The sequence below is a fragment of the Mobula birostris genome, chromosome 12 (assembly GCF_030028105.1).
Source record: "Mobula birostris isolate sMobBir1 chromosome 12, sMobBir1.hap1, whole genome shotgun sequence".
Lineage (NCBI taxonomy): Eukaryota > Metazoa > Chordata > Chondrichthyes > Myliobatiformes > Myliobatidae > Mobula > Mobula birostris.
The window spans coordinates 24,325,728-24,344,597 of NC_092381.1; the positions used below are offsets into that span (position 1 = coordinate 24,325,728).

The 18,870-nt window shown below is 43.8% G+C and overlaps 1 protein-coding gene across 2 annotated transcripts in view; it reads left to right on the forward strand.

Annotated features, from left to right (window-relative positions):
• The first annotated feature begins 1,765 nt into the window (after positions 1 to 1,765).
• LOC140205797 (choline transporter-like protein 3) overlaps positions 1,766 to 18,870 on the forward strand; it is a 159,434-nt gene continuing 142,329 nt past the window's right edge. Inside the window, exon 1 of one of the 2 annotated variants that reach the window (XM_072273486.1) lies at positions 1,766 to 1,871. In XM_072273486.1, coding sequence (XP_072129587.1) covers positions 1,848 to 1,871 — 24 coding nt within the window. In that variant the 5' untranslated portion in view covers positions 1,766 to 1,847. Of the gene's footprint in view, positions 1,872 to 2,652; positions 2,706 to 18,870 lie in introns of those variants that run through there. The other variant, XM_072273487.1, reaches the window with a different exon arrangement.

The following is an 18,870-nucleotide window of genomic DNA, read 5'->3' on the forward strand; positions in this document are numbered from 1 at the left end:
GTTGTGGGCCGAAGGGACTGTACTGTTCTGTGTTCTATGTCCTTTCCTCTTCTGTGACCTACCTGATTTATATGCAGTGGTGGGAGATCAAAGAGAAAATGCCCCTTCCCCTAGGCGGTTTCTGCTGGGAAACCTTGCACAGCATGGGTGAGTTTCCTGTCTCAATGTAACTGAGCCCACCATCACTTTAACACACCTCTGTGTACAGGGAAAATTTCAAGTGTCAAGAGCATGGGTTGGAAGGACTTTCAAAGTGTGAAGGCCCAGTAGCTAATGGAGTTGTAGATAAAGGCCAGAAAACCTGGTGGGAGGGAATTTCTTTTGGTTGGGTGGGTGGTTCAAAGGTCAAAGGACAGACTCCAGAAGGTTTTATGTCTGATTAAAAACTGCACAGTCTCATGACATAAAGACCCTTCCCTCCCTATTCATTTTATATATATAAAAGGGTAGAAGGGTGAGTTGGCAAGTTTGCAGACGACACAAAGGTTGGTGGTGGTGTAGATAGTGTAGAGGATTGTCGAAGATTGCAGAGAGACATTGATAGGATGCAGAAGTGGGCTGAGAAGTGGCAGATGAAGTTCAACCCAGAGAAGTGTGAAGTGGTACACTTTGGAAGGACAAACTCCAAGGCAGAGTACAAAGTAAATGGCAGGATACTTGGTAGTGTGGAGGAGCAGAGGGATCTGGGGCTACATGTCCACAGATCCCTGAAAGTTGCCTCACAGGTGGATAAGGTAGTTAGGAAAGCTTATGGGGTGTTAGCTTTCATAAGTCGAGGGATAGAGTTTAAGAGTCGTGATGTAATGAAGCAGCTCTATCAAAGTCTGGTTAGGCCACACTTGGAGTACTGTGTCCAGTTCTGGTCACCTCACTATAGGAAGGATGTGGAAGCATTGGAAAGGGTACAGAGAAGATTTACCAGGATGCTGCTTGGTTTAGAGAGTATGCATTATGATCAGAGATTAAGGGAGCTAGGGCTTTACTCTTTGGAGAGAAGGAGGATGAGAGGAGACATGATGGAGGTGTACAAGATACTAAGAGGAATAGATAGAGTGGATAGCCAGCAACTCTTCGCCAGGGCAACATTGTTCAATACAAGAGGACATGGCTTTAAGGTAAGGGGTGGGAAGTTCAATGGGGATATTAGAGGAAGATTTTTTACCCAGAGAGTGGTTGGTGCGTGGAATGCACTGCCTGAGTCAGTGGTGGAGGCAGATACACTTGTGAAGTTTAAGAGACTACTAGACAGGTATCTGGAGGTATTTAAGGTGGAGGGTTATATGGGAGGCAGGGTTTGATGGTCAGCACAACATTGTGGGCCAATGGGCCTGTATTGTGCTGTACTATTCTAAGTGATTCTATATGATATACATATAATGAATAGGGTGGGAAGGGTCTCTATGTCATGAGACTGCAGTTTTTAACAAACGTTATACACACACACACACACACACACGTGACGATAATAGTATACCAATCCCAATTCCAAAACCTTCTGTCAATGAATCTAAACTTCATTGTGATTAGTTTATTATTCATTCCTTATACAAGAAATCAACAATGTAATCAAAAGAACTGTGTCTGCAAACCGACAGGAATTGGTTGGTTCGCCTGCTGGTGTGTGAAAGGAGTAGCAATGGATTGTAGATGGGGTGTTCCATGTTGTACTTTGTACTCCAGGTGGTGAAGGTGGGTAGAAGCTCGTTGAGCTCACCATCGCCCCCTGCCGTGCAGGTGAGCAGGGGCAGTGGCGGCGGTAACAGCAACAGCAAGTTTAGGAGAAACTTCACTCGCTCTGTCGGTAATCGGGATTGACAGCTGCTGCTCAAACCTTCCCGGGCCTCGGGATGTCCTGCTGTGGCCAGTACGAGGTGAGTATGACCCGAATTGTTGGCAGGGACCCTCCTCATCGAGCCCCGCTTCTTTGTTCCAGAGTTTGCTTATTATCTCAGTGTCTTAAGCCGGCACAAACCGGGAGCGAAATGATAGCTAAATCGTGTTCTTAAACTCAAGTTAATTGCGAAGAGCGAGTCCCCGCCGCTGGAACTGATTTCGGATCTCAGGATACACTATTGAACTGCAGCAGGTTCAGGGCGGTCAGGATTTCTCTTGGTCTTTGTTTTAATGAGCTCGGGGCCGCCCTGGAGGAGAGGCGAGTGAGTGAAAAGCCGATTATACGGTCAAGTGTGTGCTTTAATGAGGGGCGCTGGGCCACGGCGAGTTAATCACAACCTCTGTGGGCGTTCCGTCATTTGTCGTTTCTACTTCTGCAGAAAATGTTTGTTTATTCGTATAATGTTTACTTAATTCAAGCTGTGCTCACTTAGCAGAGAGATCCGTAACTAAGAGGCCAAAGGTATATAGCTCTTTCGCTCAGCAATAGGTTCGGCTTGGAACGGAAACTCTGAAAGCCTGGCAGGGGCTGAAACCGCTGGCTTTTTAAGGATGTTTTACTTACCAAGGCAAACAAGAACTCGAACCATCAGCTCTCAGCTATTAGTAGCGCCTGTTACAGGAATCTATCACATGTAATCCCTTATATTGCACTTGGATTTTAATGGCTCATTTGCCCTGGTCTAGGCTTGCCACGTAAAAGGTGCCGGGTGAGGCACGTTTAGAAAAGCGCGCCAAGTGGCGGCGTGGGCATGAGGGGGTCTCCAGTGCCCCAAACGTCGATAGTCTTGGTGGATCGAACAATGAAAAAGGTATCGCCTCATTGGGGTCATGGGATAGCAATAGTGCATTATTATTAATATTATTGATTGCGATACAGTGTAAAGCTTGTCTTGCATACTGTTTATACAGATCAAATCATTACACGGATAGGACTAAAGTAGAGAAAAGTGTAGAAACGACAGAGGAAGTGCAGGATAAACAATGTGCAAGATCATAATGAGAGATTGTGAGATCAAGGGGAGAGATGGTGAGATCCAGTCCATCGTAATGGACCAAGGGGCCATTTAATACTCTAAAACAATCTGTAGAAGCAGTCCTTAAACCTAAAGCAACACACATAGAACCCCAGCAGCTCAGGCAGTATCTATGAAAAAGAGTAAACAGTCGACGTTTCGGGCCGAGCTCCTTCATCAGGACCAAGACCATTCTGCCTCAGTCCTGGAGAAGGATCTAGGTGAGAAACATCAACCCTGTACTCCTTTCCATGGATGCTGCCCAAGCTGCTGAGGTCCTCTGGCGTTTTGTATGGGTTGCTTTGGATTTCCAGCATCTGCAGGCTTTCTCATCTGTCTTTGAACCTGGTACTTCTAGGCTTTTTGCATCTTCTGCCCTTCAGGAGTGGGGAGAAGAGAGAATGCCTAGGGTGGGTGTGGGGTCTTTGATTATGCTGGCTGCTTCACTGAGGCAATGAGAAGTAGTTGTTTGATGATGAAATTCAATAAAAAATAAATTACAAAAAAAAAGAGAAGTATAGATAGACAAAGTGCTTGGAGGAGAGGCTGGTTGCCATGACATGCTCTGTTGTGGCCACAATTCTGCAACTGCAATTTCTTGGAATCATATGTAGGACAGTTGCCGTACCAAGCCATGATGCATCTGGATAGGATGCTTTCCATTGTGCATCAATAAAATTGGTAATGGTCAACAGGGAGGTGCTAAATTTCTTCTGTGCTTTCCCCTCTCTCTAAAGTTTATATTATGCAATATGCTGACAAAGAATATAAAGGGCTTTTGCAATATTTGCTTGTATTTTTTTCATCATGAATAAGGTCTGATTCTGAAATACGAGGGGTAATTGATAAGTTCATGGCCTAAGTTAGAAGGAGCCAATTTTAGAAAACCTAGCACATTTATTTTTCAACATAGTCCCCTCCTACATTTATACACTTAGTCCAGCAGTCGTGGAGCATACAGATCCCTTCTTTGTAGAAGTGGCCCACAGCAGGGGTGATTGATAAGTTTGTGGCCTAAGGTAGAAGGAGATGAGTTATACAGCTCTGATTGTATGCATCTACAGTTCAACTCTTTGAGTGATTATGCAGAAAGTTTGAAGTTAATAGCTCATTTCCTTCTACCTTAGGCCACGAACTTATCAATCACCCCTGCTGTGGACCACTTTCTGGAGGTCCAAGATGCCGACTTCTACAAAGAAGGGATTCGTATGCTCCACAACTGCTGGACTAAGTGTGTAAATGTAGGAGGGGACTACATTGAAAAATAAATGTGCTAGGTTTTCCAAAATTGACTCCTTCTACCTTGGGCCACGAACTTATCAATCATCCCTCATAATGGAAGCTTTGGTGGGTTGTACTCTAGGAGATAAGTCTGGGGAGTTGGAGACCTGAGTACAGAGATCTGGAGTACTCGGGTATGGTGCAGAGATTTCTGCACTACTGGAGTTATGGTTGTTCGAATAAGATGTTCAATTGAAACTCTGCAAGATTGATGCTAAAGATCGGAATGCACAACTCTGCAGAAGGACTGGGGAATTCACCATAGTGTCCGGCAGGCACTTATAAGAAATTCGGGCTTGTTTTCAGCACTACTGCTCCTACATGGGCTGCCCCATCCTCCCCCATCACTGCCAGTAGGTTGTGAATGTTTTGTCTTGATGTGTGCATTTGCTTGGACACCTTTCCTGTTCTTAGTCTCCTTTGTCACCTTTTTCCTTTAGAATCTTCTTTTAGTTTCGTAGGCTTTCCATGTGACCCACTTCTGACGCACTTTATCCTGTCCCCACAAAGCAGTTTGCTACCTAATTTCCTTTTCTACCTCCTCGGGCTTTTTAACATTTGGAGTGGTTAACTTTCCTTTTGTCTTTTGCCAAGCATTCTTCCTCACCATTCCTTGGATGCACTGGATGATCATGACATTTTCTGTGCCTCGCCATGCCCTCTGGAGGATTGCAGAACCGGATCTCATTCTCCCAGTTCGGCTTTGCTGACTTTGCCTGCTAGAACAGGCATGCCTCTATCTCAGTGGGGTATGAGGCCCGCTAGCTACCCTCACCTGTCCACCACTTGTTCTCACCATCCTGTCTCACAACAGTTTTTTTTTTCCAAGGCCCTTGTCTTTGCAGACTTATATCCCATATCCAACTCCACCTCTGTCTTGGAATTCTTGAGTGTGTTCTGATGCTCCAAGTCTTCGCCTATTGTTCCAACAGATCTGTGCTTGCATCCCTCTGAACATATGTCCATGACTGCAGGAGATCTAATCGTCACTGTGAATAACTTACTTTGTGACGGTGCTTGTGCTAAACATCATGCATAATCATCTTACTTCCTCGGGGAAACTCGCTGGGTCTATGCCCTGAATGGCGAAGCCTGGCCTTCATGATTTTACCAGTGGACAAAAGAAATGCAGTGGTCCTGATGTCCTCGAAGGAATACCACAGGAAGGGCCAGCAGATTCTAGGTGATCCCGCCTTCAGAGTTCTACAGCGGGATCCCATGGATTCAATTGTAAGGATGACTTCTGCTTTACGGAAGAACTCCGGATTGCCAGCAGACATATGCAAGACGCTTCTGCCTCTGGCACCTGTACCATCAAGACTTTACGGGCTCCCTAAGATGCACAAGGAGGGTTCCCCCGGAGGCCTATTATCAGTGGGATAGGTTCTCCGACTGACTACCTCACTAAGCATTTAATGTCCATCCTGTCTCCCTTTGTTGGGGGCTTTGAGCAACAAATCACAAATTCAACGGACTTTGTTAAAACGATAACAAACATTCAGCTGAACCTGGAGGACATAATGGTCAGTTTCAATGTGGTGTCCCTGTTCACAAGAGTTCCCATTACCGACAGCTTAGTCCTCCTACAGTCAAGGGTTGATAAGGTTTGAACACACCCTTACATTGACGTACTTCCTCTATAAAGGGAACTACAATGAACAAATGGACAGAGTGACTGTGTCACCTTGTCACCGTTGATTGCTAATTTCTACATGGAGGACTTTGAGGAGAGGGCTCTGAGTTCATTCCCCTTGCGCCCCAAATACTTTTTCAGATACGTTGATGACACCTTCACAGTGTGGGCTCATGGACTCCAGGCACTCCACCATTGGAGCAGCATACATCCAAACATTGAATTGACGATTGAGATGGAGAAGAATGGTTGCCTCCACATTGTAATAAAACAGAAACCGGACAATAGCCTCAGACACGGCATTTTTTTGGAAACCCACTCAGATGGACTCGTACCTCAACAAACAATAACAGTTGCCATCATGCCTCCCAATGTAGAGCGGTTCTTTCTACTTTAACAGTATGAAAACTATTTTGGACCCAGAGAGCCTCCCTAAAGAAATAAAACACTTACGCATGACATTCCTATAGAATGGCTACAAGGTGAATGAAATCAATCGGGCTCTTAAAGGGGCTGACTGAAAAGCCAGGAAACCTAACAACGAGAAGGAACCCACCTGTCTTCCCTATATTCCCATGGTTTCTGGAAGGATCACCAGGATCCTGAAGAAGTTCCAGATTAATAACATTCACAAACCATAAGGAAGCTCAAGTCGCAGCTTATGTTGGTCAAAGATGAGCTGGGGCTCAGCTGGGCTGGTGTTCACAGGATTCCCTGTGAATGCGGAGTAGAGTATGTTAGCCAGACGGGACGCATGGTAGAAACCCGCATCAAGGAGCACAGGAGGTGTATCCGTTTGGGTTACCCAGAGAAATCGATGGTAGCAGAACATTGTATTCGCAATGGCCATAGGATTGACTTCAATGACACAAAACTACAGTGCCACGTCAATTGCTTTTGGGGCTGCCTGATGAAGGAAGCAATTGAAATAAAACTAGAGGAAAACAATTTTAATAAAGACAAAGGCTTGCCCTAAGTAAGAACTGGAATTCGATTGCAAAGTGGGACAGTGGAAATCTGATTGGATGAGGACTAACCATTCTGGGGGGGGGGGGAATGGGAGACAGATTAAGGGGTATGAATACCTCCAGACTAGATATGTCCAGGCATCATCCCTGAGGAAGATGGCAGAACTATCATTGAAACATCAGTTTTAATTGATACTTATACCAGGCTGGAAGTCCAAGAAGAGTTTATTCATCATATATGCTGGGAAAGCACTCGATCCTTTCTTTAAAATTTTGTTTGTTTGGTTTTCTTATCTTAAGAAATAGATGTACTCTACCTGGTATAGGAGTACAGCAGTGATTCACCAGGCTGGTTATTGGGATGGTATGTCTACCACACAAGGAGATACAATAGTTTAAACTGCTTTCTTAAGTGTTTGGATAAGAGCTGATCTGTGAAACAATCAAAGTTCTCAGATGGCTCAACAGAGTAGACACCAAGAGAAAGCTTCCCTTAACCGAGGGGCTGCAGACTCAGACAGGAAGTAGACAATTTGGAACTGAGATGAAGAGAGGTGTGCTCACTCAGAAGTGATGAACCTCTGCCCTGAGGGGTGTGGAGGCACCATCATTGAGTTGTTCAGACCAAGGTCGATAGAATCAGAACAACTGTATATTACCATTGAGATATGAAATTTGTTGTTTTATGGCAGCAGTACTGTGCAAGACATAAACATTACTACAAGTTACAGTGAAGAAGAAATAAGTAGTGCCAAAGATGAATAGTGAGGTAGTGTCAATGAGTTCATGGACTATTCAGAAATCTGATGGCAATTGGACAAAAACAGTTCCTGAAACCTTCTGTATGGGTCTTCAGTCTTCAGGCTCTGTACCTTCTCTCTGATATTCCACATATCAAAGGATCTGGGAGATACAGGGATTTGGCAGGAAGTGATGTCAGGACCGAAGATCAACCATGATCTCATTGAACAACAGATCGGACCCTAGGACCAGAATGCCTTGCTCCTTCCCCGTGCCTTACCTGTATGTTTGTAGGATGCCTGTTTTCACTTTTGTGGTGACACAAGGGACTGCAGTGGCTGGGATCTGGAGCAACACACGATCTACTGGAGGAACTCAGCAGGTTGAGTACCATCTATGGGGGAAAGGATGTTTTATCAATGCTTTTGGTCAAAACCTTGCATCAGGACTGGTGTGATCCAGCAGATAGTTTGACTCTCCACTTTGGTAGCATTGGCCATCATCAGCTTTGACTTGCCTATCATAGTTTGGGAAGTTGACACTGCTGGTACATCACTCACTAAGGAGTCAGGACATGCTGTTAGCAACTTCAAAGTCAAAATGATGTGGAAGTGAAGAATGAGGAGGAGTGCCCGTTGTGGGATACAATGAAATGAGGGCAATGTGTGGCAGAGAGTGCCTGATCTTAGAGGTAATGCATTCTTTCTTTCTTTTTCAATCTTTTTATTAGTTTCATAAAATATAAACATAACATAGCAATAATACAAAATTGTTTGGAATACATTGTTATACTTAAGATGAATAATTATAAAACCAAATAGTATAAATTGACAAAACTCCCAATTATGTAGGATACCAATGAATAATACAGGACAAAAAGAAAATAACTAGAGAAAAATCATGAAAAAAGAAAAAAAAATGCATTTTGAGGTAATGAGGTAATGCATTCTTTCACTTCATCTTTACTGACTTACTGTTGTACCACTACAGATGGGGAAAAAAGAATTTTTTTTTCATTTTTCTGAGCCCTGGGCAGGCTTTGCCACAATGCCCACATTTCATTTGAGCGGGGCAGCTCACCACAGGTAGGCACGTTCCTGAGGTCTCCAGTTTTAGCGTTGTTAATACAGAGAATCAAATTGAACATAAGCTCTTGAACAAAGATAGGCAGGAGTTTCAAAAAATCTTCTGGAGGAACTCAGTCAGTTAAGCAGTGTCTGTGGGAGGAAAGGAATTGTCTGCTGCAGAATGGTTCAGCGATTTAGTGTGACACCTCCCACTCCTGATGCAGGGTGTTGATCCAATTCCTTTCCTTCCCAGAAGTACTGCTCAACCCACTGAGTTCCTCCAGCAGATTGCTTGCTTCTTCAGATTCCAGCATCTTCAGGCTCTTGTGTCAACAAACACAAACATAAACAAGAATTTTGAAAAAACAATCGTTCTTCATTATTATTCCATCCCAAACACAAACAAAGCCTCTTTATAAACATGAGGAAGTTTGCAGATGCTGGAAATCCAAAGCGACACACACTAAATGCTGGAGGAACTCAGCAGTTGAGGCAGCATTTATGGAAAGGAATAGACAGGAGACGTTCCGGGCCGAGACCCTTCTTCAGGACTGAGACAGAAGGGAGAAGATGCTGGAATAAAAAGGTGGGGGGAGGAGAAGGAGGCAAGCTGGAAGGTGAAAGGTGAAGCCAGGTGGGTGGGAAAGGTCAAGGGCTGAAGAAGAGGGGATCTGATAGGAGAGGAGAGTGGACTATGGGAGAAAGGGAACTAATAGGCAGGTAAGAAGGGGAAAAAAGTCAGTGTGGGGAACAGAGGAAGAAGGATGAGGGGAAATTTGTTTACAAGAGGAGAAATTGATACTCCTGCCACCAGGTTGAGGCTACCCAGACAGAATATAAGGTGTTGCTCTTCTACCCAAAGGGTGGACTCATCTTGGCACAAGAGACTCTTTCGTCCTCCTCCTTCAAAGAACAGACTTTTGCTTCCTACATCATTGATGCTGCCCTCATTTGCATCTCCTCCAATCCCCAGATGTCCGGTTTCTCCCCATCTTCCCGCTGCCTTAACAGGGATAGATCTCCTCTTGTCCTCTCCTCTTACTAACACATCATTCTCCGAAACTTCTGCCATCTTCAACAGGACCCTACCACCAAACGCATCTTTATCTCCTTCCTCCATTCTCTGCTTTCTGTGGGGATTACTCCCTCCGTGATTCCCTTGTCCATCTGTCCCTCCCCAATAATCTCCCTTCTGGCACTTATTTCTGCAAGTGGCATTCCCATTCCAACATGTCGGTTCATGGCCTCCTCTTCTACCACAATGAGACCACTCTCAGCTTGGAGGGTGTAACACCAAATGCTGGAGGAACTCAGCAGTTGAGGCAGCATCTATGGAAAGGAGTAGACAGAAGATGTTCCGGGCCGAGACCGTTCTTCAGGACTGAGACGGAAGGGAGTCTAGGTAGCCTCCAACCTGATGGCACGAACATCAATTTTTTTGACTTTCAGTTATTTTTTCCTACTCCTCCCCCGTCCCTTTCTCTTCTTTATTTCCCCACTCTTGCCCCACTCCTCATCTGCCTGTCAGCTCCCCCTGGTGCCTCTCCACCTTCCCTTTCTTCCGCAGTCCAATCTCCTGCCCCATTGGATTCCGTCTTCTCCAGCACTTTATCTTTTCCACCTAGTACCTCCCAGTTCCTTACTTCATTTCCTCAGACTTGCATTTATCCCAAAATTATTAAACTAATGTTACTGGTAGCTATTGACTAGTGAGTTAAAACCATAAAATGGAATGCTTGGTGTATGATTCAGGCACTAGTCCAGATGGATCTATCCCAAATGGTAAAACATGAATGCTTTGTGCGTTACAGATAATCTGCAATTAAATAATCATTGTTTAGCTTATGCAATGATCCAAAACCTCTAATGGTACACACAAGATGATTCCAGTAAATTCGAGGTCACAATTTCCTGCATGTAATCAACGAGATGTGGTATGGAATGGGGATGGTTCTGAGTAACATATATGAATCTGTTTACCACACTGCTGGAGAAATGTGAGAGTGTTGGAAGGGCTGCAGAGGAGATTCAACAGGATGTTTCCTGTCAACAATATGGAGCTTTAAATTGTTTAGGTTCTTGGCCTTTTATAATTATTCCAAGTACTGATTAATTTGCTCATAAAACAACATGAAACCATGATGATTGCTGAAACTGAGCCTCATAAATAAACCCAGAAGAACATCATGTTGAAATCTCAGGATATTATAGAAAGTCAATCTAATCACTAATGACGTGGGCTGTCTGGAGATGCAATCTTCTTCACAAGGTGAATCAGAGAGTTTGCGGAACACCATGGCTTTGTTGTGTGATCTGCTTATACACTGAGGGGGTGCCTGAAACTTCTGAAATCACATTATGTGAAGGTTATGTTTTCCTAAAGGGTTTACAAAATAAGTCCCAAACTTGAAACATCTCTGGCTTCTCTCGGTTCTGGATTTATTGTTTAGTTCTATGTATAGGGAGGGGATAATTGTAGATTGGTTTTGGCCTTGTGCCATGGTGTCACACTGCATGGAACAGACCATTTGACCAGCACGTCCATGATGCCCAGTGCGGTCTCATCCATACTCCATCTTCCAGCACTTAGCCTGTAGGTTTCTGTGTATAAGCAATTCAAACGATCATCTAGAGCAGACAGGCCTTGGACTTTATTTCCTTCATTCTCTCTGGCAAGTTAATCCAGGTCCTCATCATATTGGTGGTGTTCCTTTTCATGCCTTTGAATGTTTTTTTTAAATAAGGCCGAGTTGCTAACTCGACCACTGCACAACCCAGCACAGATGGAAAGCATGCATAGAGCTGATTGGATTCGATCTCAGGACCATTCGTCTCAAAGTCCACCACCGGCCGACTATCACTGCCGGTGAATCCCCTCTAAATCTCTTGCTGCTTCCAGTTTTATCCACCTACGATATGTTGGATAGTTTCCTGAAGTGTCCCTCATCTGTACCCCTCATCATTTTATCCCTGCTTGCCCTCCATTCCTAGGGAAAAAATGCCCTTGCTTCTTATCCTGTCTGATCAATCTGACTGAACTTTTATTTTGAAGAGGTAACAAAGTACATTGATCACATCTTCCCTCTAATACAGAGACTAGAGCTGCAAGTGGTACTCCTGATGATATCTGAACGATGTTTCACAAATTGGAGCATAACCTGCCTTTTCTTGTGTTCATTGCATTGACCAATGAAGGCCATTGAACATCAATTTCTCTAACTTTAGTAATTTCTTCCCCCTTCCGTCTCCTTCTCTCTTTTTCTATTCCCCATTTTTGTTCTCCATTCACTCCTTCTGTCGTATCTCAGAATATTTTCCAATATATTCCCTACTACTGACGTTAGGCGAGCAGGCCTGTGGTTACCAGACTTTTCCCAAGTCACCGTAAATCTCAATGGCTTGGTACCTCACTCATGTCCAATGAAGAACTAAAAATCTCAGTCAGAGCCCCAGCAATCTCTTCCCTTACTTCCCGTAGCAGCCTGGGATAAATACCAAGTTGGCTTGGGCATTTTGCTGTTAACTGGAGCCGCCTTGGTTAATTTGTCTTGCACTGTAAAGCTTTTCCAATGTCATCAACTGTAGCAATGTGTTACCAATCATATTTTTGAAAGTTGGACTAAGGACACAATACAGGGACGGGAATGCCGACTCAGACCATGAGAGGCCTGCGTTGGGTATTTTCATGCCTTACAAGGCGCAGATTGGAAGTCTGTGTGGGGCGCCACTCCTCGCACAGACTAGAGCAATGTGTGATTAAGTGCCTTGCTCAAGGGCACAAACACGCTGCTACAGTTGAGGCTCGAACTAGCGACCTTGCGGTAACTAGACGAACGCCTTAACCACTTGGCCACATGCTTCACACAATACAGACAATACTGGAAATCTGAACACTTTATCATCTTAAGCAGTCCCTCAAGATGGAAAATAGCTTGCACGCAACTTCAGCAAGACCAACAAATTGATCAGGAAGGGGAAGTCAGGAGAACATACACCAATCCTCACTGAGGGGTTAGTCGTGGAAAGAGTGAGCAGTTTCAAATTCCTGGCCATCAATACTCCAGAGGATCTATCCTGGGCCCAACATATTGATGCAATCAAGACAAACACATGCCAGTGGCTACACTTCATTAGCAGTTTGAGGAGATTTGGTATGTCTCCAAAGATTCTTGCAAATTCTACAGATGTACTGTGGGCAGCATTCTGACTGGTTCCATCACCAAGTGATTTGCTGGAGCCAATGCACAGGTTCGTTAGAGGCTTCAGAGGCCTTTCTCCATGCTGATTTGTGGTGATTGTTGAGACCAATGTCAGAACCAATCTCTTCCATAGATGTGGAAGGAGATGGCTGATGGGTGGGTGAGTGGATACATTGAGAGTTAATCTTCTCCTTCCACCACTTACACAGGGCTGCTGGATGGCCCCAATGCATGAGCCTGAGCTCCTTAATAACATACTGAATCTCCCTTCTCCTTTCTGAGCGATCATGGGCCAGAGGTATAGAGGTAGAAGCCTGAGGGTCAAATACCAATAGTAGAGATCCAAAGGAGTCGTTGTGGCCTGGGACACCAGGGTCTCAGAGGTCCATGCGAGTCCAGAGTCAGGGCCCAAAGCCCAAACCCATTACAATGGACAGCAAATATTTTGGAAGTGTTGCTACCTCAGAAATATTTTGTGGTTATGATAGACCACTTGAAGCTGAACACAAATATAATTTCAGACTACTTGTATCATGTAGGAATTAGAAGAACAAAAAATTAGCTTGCGTTGAATATAATGCCTTTAGTTGCATTAATGGTGCTGATGCTTTGCAATAGCTCAACTTAGCTAAAAATGTTTTGATCATTTTCATTTCTATTAAGTGTCTGAGACTCCTCACTTAAGTGTCCAACAATAATCAGCTAGCATTGATGGATTCCAATTGCCCTGATACTATTTCTTCATGATCACAATGTCCTGGTGAAACCTTTCACCGTGATCATCACTGACTGTGCAGGGTAAGTCTAAGTGGGAATGCAGAAAATGAATCTTTAGTGACATGTTGCACTTCACGGTTTTGTACCTTGAAGCCTGTTGTCAATCAGATCCACGTAGTTTGGTGCTCTGTAGTTTCAACAACATCCTTCAGTGCCTTCCATGTGATTTTTCTGTGGTTCAACTCTAAGTTCTTTGAGTTGACTGTCATTGATGACCTGTTTGACTTGTGGACTAAGAAAAATACTTTCCTTATTGGCATCAGTTACCCTGGGAAACACCTGTCACAAATATTGAATCCTTCACGGAAACTTTTGTGCCTCGTGACAGAAAATTCCATCCTTGCAGTCTTGAACCCAGTAATTCTACTTTGCCTTTGACAAAACCAAGTCTTTGACTAGGTCATTTAGCTCAGATTGAATTATCCAGTGAGGTTCACTTGACATAAAGGGTTCAAAATCTGTATCAGTATCAGTGTTGTTTTCCATTCTTGGCTCGTGCATCATGGCATCTTCGTCTGCCTCCTCTTGATTCTGTGTCTCTGGTGGCTTCAGTACTGAAGACTATCATCATAAGGCACAGGCCTCGTAGCCGAAGGGAGATTGGGGTATTCAATGGACTTCTTGTTTCTAGCAGAGAAACCAGACACACTGGTCAGACAGAAGTAACAGTCTGTTACATGATCCTTCTGCTCTCTCCTTATCATTGGGACAGCGAACATCATTGACTTCTGAGTACCTCTGAGCTAAACTCTAAGATCAACAGCGCATGTTGCGCAACAAACGTGAGGAGCCCAGGCTTTGTCTTGGTCACCAATTTTACACCCTTTTATAGGCTTTCTCAATAAGAGGAGGCATGCTCTGTCTTTGACGTTTAAGCGTATACTTCCCACAAATATAACAAAGTATCATGGCTGTTGAAACATCGGTGAGATACTTTGCTATCATAAATACTCCGGAAATAAAATCACTTTATTATAATGAGTACACAATATGCTATGCACATAGAGCATGCGTATCAACGTGATCACAAATGATATACATGTAAACGCAATGCACAGTACAGTGTGTGTGTGAGATGCTTTTTATAGCCTTTCTGAAACCTGGCCTGCCATGAGCATCTGTCCTGCCTAGTTGTGCCTGGACAAGAGAAAAACTTTTCAACTTACATTTTAATTGACTTGAATTATAAATTGAAATAACATGGCAATTTCAAACAAATGATGTGTGATATGGAAATTTCATGGTGATTTTCATGATCAAAAGCCCAAAATCCATAAGGTGCACCCAATAAGTATTCAGGAAGCAAAATCTTTGTTATCGGCAAGATCGGGGGTCTAATGCCAAAGGACAAACCTGTGATCATCAAACCCAGTGTGAAGTCTGAAGTTGGAGGCCTGATGTTTGCAAGTCTCAGAGTCCGGAGCCAAGGACTGGAGGCCCAGAGGTGGACTGTCCTGGGGTTGGCGATCTATCTGTATGTGAAGGAGTGAGTTTGTGGGAAAAGGGGTCGGTTATGCTGTTGTCTTATTTTGTTGTTGTTGCTGTTTATGTTGTTATTGTGGGCACTCCATGTTGGTGTATGGTGACACCTGTGGGCAGCCCTCAGCACATCATTGAGTGTGTTGGTTGTAGCACAAATGACACATTTCACTGTATGTTTCAATGTACATGTTATAAATAAATCTGAATTTACTCTTCTCCAAGGGGGTTCTGACCACATCTTTTCTCTGTCTGTTTGGTAATCTCCTTTCACAACAATGTTCAGACTGCAGTGTCTGTATTGAGTCTGGGAACAAGGGAGTAGTCAGACGTAGTGGACAAAGAATAATTAGGGCACTGCTTCTGGGGTTGTTGAAACAAGAGAGGACACTGACGTTGCTTCAATTTTCCTGCCCGTGAATCTGAAGGATATTTGGTCAGGTATGTGGCTGGAACTGAGGGTCAGGAAAATGGGCTGGGTCTATAACCAGTGTTGGTGGGATTTGGTAAATGTGGGTCAGTTGTGTGTGCGGTCAGAGCAGAGATCTGGAGCGTGGGTCAGGTGTGTGACAGGAGTGAGGGTGTCAGGAATTGGGGTAGATTTGCGATCTTCTAATTCATGTGGGTATGTTTGAAAAATCTTTCAAAGCTCAGAATAAACCCAAATACTGTGTATGCCCAACAAAATAAAATGCAAAACTTCACTCATTAGAATGGCTAGAACTCTTATTTTTTGGTTCCACTTTATGGAAAATAGTTTCTTTTTTATTACGGTTAAGTGTTTGAGAAAATCTTTTTCCATTTATGGGTAAAAGGAGTGTGGTTACTGTCAAGCGCAACTGAATTGAGATCTGTAAAGATCAGAGTGTTCAAAGATAGTTTGGTTTATTATTATTGCTGTCATGCGTACAAAGTACAGTCATTCCACACATAAGTACATCGAGGTAGTAACAGAAATCAGAATGCAGAATATAGCACAACAGCTATGGGGAAAGTAGAACACAACTAAACAAATAAAGAGCATAAGGCTGTGCTGAGGTCAACTGGAAGATCAGGAATTTATCCTTGGCATACGAGAGGCCCATTCAATGATCTGTTAACAGTGGGATACAAACCATCCTTGAATCTGGTGGTACATGCTTTCAGACTTTCCTAACTTTTCCTGGATGGAAAGGGGAGGGTGAGAAGTGAGAGTGACCGGGGTAGAAGGGGCCCTTGATTATGTTGGCTGCTTTCCAGAGGCAGATGGAGTCAATGGAAGGAAGGTAGGTTTGCATGACATCGTGGGCTATGTTCACAGCTAATTATAATTTACCAGTGTTTCCCGTGTCACCGCAGTCACCCCACTAACTGTACAACTCACAAACATGCCGGGTTAATCAGTTGTAGGTGTGGTCATTTTGAAAATTCTGTGCAGCATTCTTGACGTGATTAAAAGTGTAAGTTCTGTGTGGTTGATGTTCTTAAGACATAGGAGCAGAGTTAGGCCATTTGGCTCATCGAGTCTGCTCCACCATTCAGTCATGGATGACGTATTATTCCTGTCAGGCCAATTCTCCTGCCTTCTCCCTAGAAGCTTTGACACCATTACTGATCACAAACCTATCAACCTCTGTCTTAAATATACAAAATGACCTGGCTTGCACAGCCGCCTGTGGCAATGAATTCCACAGATTCACCACCCCATGGCTGAAGAATTTTTTCTTCATCTCTGTTCTAACTGGATGTCCCCCAATTCTAAGGGAGTGCCTTCTGGTGCAAGACTCTCCCACTATAGGAAACATCATCTCCATACTGACTCTATTTAAGCCTTCCATTATTTGATAGGTTTCAATGAGTTCCCTCCTCATTCTTCTAAACTCCAGCGAGTAAAGGCTCAGAGCCATCAAACACTCCTCATTGGTTAACCCTTTCATTCCTGGGATCATTCCCAAGAACCTCCTCTGGACCCTCACCATCGCCAACGCTTCTTTTCTTAGATAAGGGGCCCAAAACTCCTCACAATATTCTAAGCGCGGTCTGACCAATACCTTATAAAGCCTCAACATTACATTCCTGCTTTTGTATTCTAGTCCTCTTGAAATGTATGCTAACATTTCATTTGCCTTCCTTACCATTGATTCAATCTGCAAGTTAATCGTTAAACAACTCTGCACAAGGACTACCAAGTCCTTTTATTCACACTCTTTGCCTCTTGTCAGTCAGCTAATCTTCTGTCAATGCTGGTATCTTTACTGCACTACCATGGATTCTATCTTGCTAAGCAGCCTCCTGTGCAGAACCTTGTTAAAGACCTTCTGAAAATCCAAATAAACAAAATCCATTGACTTTGATTTGTCTATCCTGCCTGTTATTTCTACAAAGAATTACAGCTGATTTAGACCATAAGACATAGGAGCAGAATTAGGTTATCCAGCCCATCAAGTCTGCTCTGCCATTCCATCATGGTTGACTCCATACCCAATCAACCCCATACATCTGCCTTCCTGCCATATCCTTTGATTCCCTGACCGATCAGGAAATGATCATCTTCCACCATAAATACACCCACGGCCTTGGTCTCCACCACTGTCTGTGACAGAGATTCACTACTCTCTGGATAAAAAGGTTCCTCCTCACCTCTGTTCTAAAGGGTCACCCCTCAATTTTGAGGCTGTCCCCACTAGTTCTGATACACCCACCATAGGAAGCATCTTCTCCACATCCACCCTATCTAGTCCTATCAATATTTGGTAGGTTTCAGTGAGATCCCCTCACATTCTTCTAACTGCCAGGGAGTACAGGCCCAAAGCTGCCAAATGCTCCTCATATGTTAATCCCTTCAATCCTGGAATCATCCTCATGAAACTCCTCTGGATTTTCTCCAATGACAGCTCTTCCTTTCTGAGATATGGGGCCTAAAACGGTTGATAATACTCCAGGTGCAGCTGACTAGTGTCTTATAAACACTATCTCCTTGCTTTTATATTCCCTTTGAAATAAATGCCAACATTGCATTTGCCTACTTTACCACGGACTCAACCTATAAATTAACCTTCTGGGAGTCCTGCACGAGACTCCTAAGTCCCCCTGCACCTCTGATATTTCAACCTTCTCTCTATTTAATTAGTTGTCCGCACTATTGTTCCTTTTAGCAAAATGCATTATCATACATTTCCCAGCACTGTATTCCATCTGCCACTTTTTTTTTGCCCATTTTTCCAATTTGTCTAAGTCCTGCTGCAATCACATTGCTTCTTCAGCACTACCTACCCCTCCATCTATCTTCGTATCATCCACAAACTTTGCCACAAAGCCACCATTATACAGGTCATTGACAAACAATGTGAAAAGTTGCAGTCCCAATATTGACCCCTGAGGAACACCACTAGTCACTGGCAGCCAGCCAGAAAAGGCCCCTTTTATTCCCACTCAGTACCTCCTGCCTGTCAGCCGTTCCTCTATCCATTCCAGTATCCTTCCTGTAACGCTATTGAATTTTATCTTGTTAAGCAACCTCGTGTGTGGCACCTTGTCAAATGCCTTCTGAAAATCCAAGTAAAATGATTGAATTTTTTGAGGATGTGACTAAACACATTGTTGAAGGTAGAGCAGTAGATGTAGTGTATATAGATTTCAGCAAGGCATTTGACAAGGTACCACATGCAAAGCTTATTGAGTAAGTAAGGAGGCATGGGATCCAAGGGGACATTGTTTTGTGGATCCAGAACTGGCTTGCCCACAGAAGGCAAAGAGTGTTTGTAGACAGGTCATATTCTGCATGGAGGTCGGTGACCAGTGGTGTGCCTCAGGGATCTGTTCTGGGACCCCTACTCT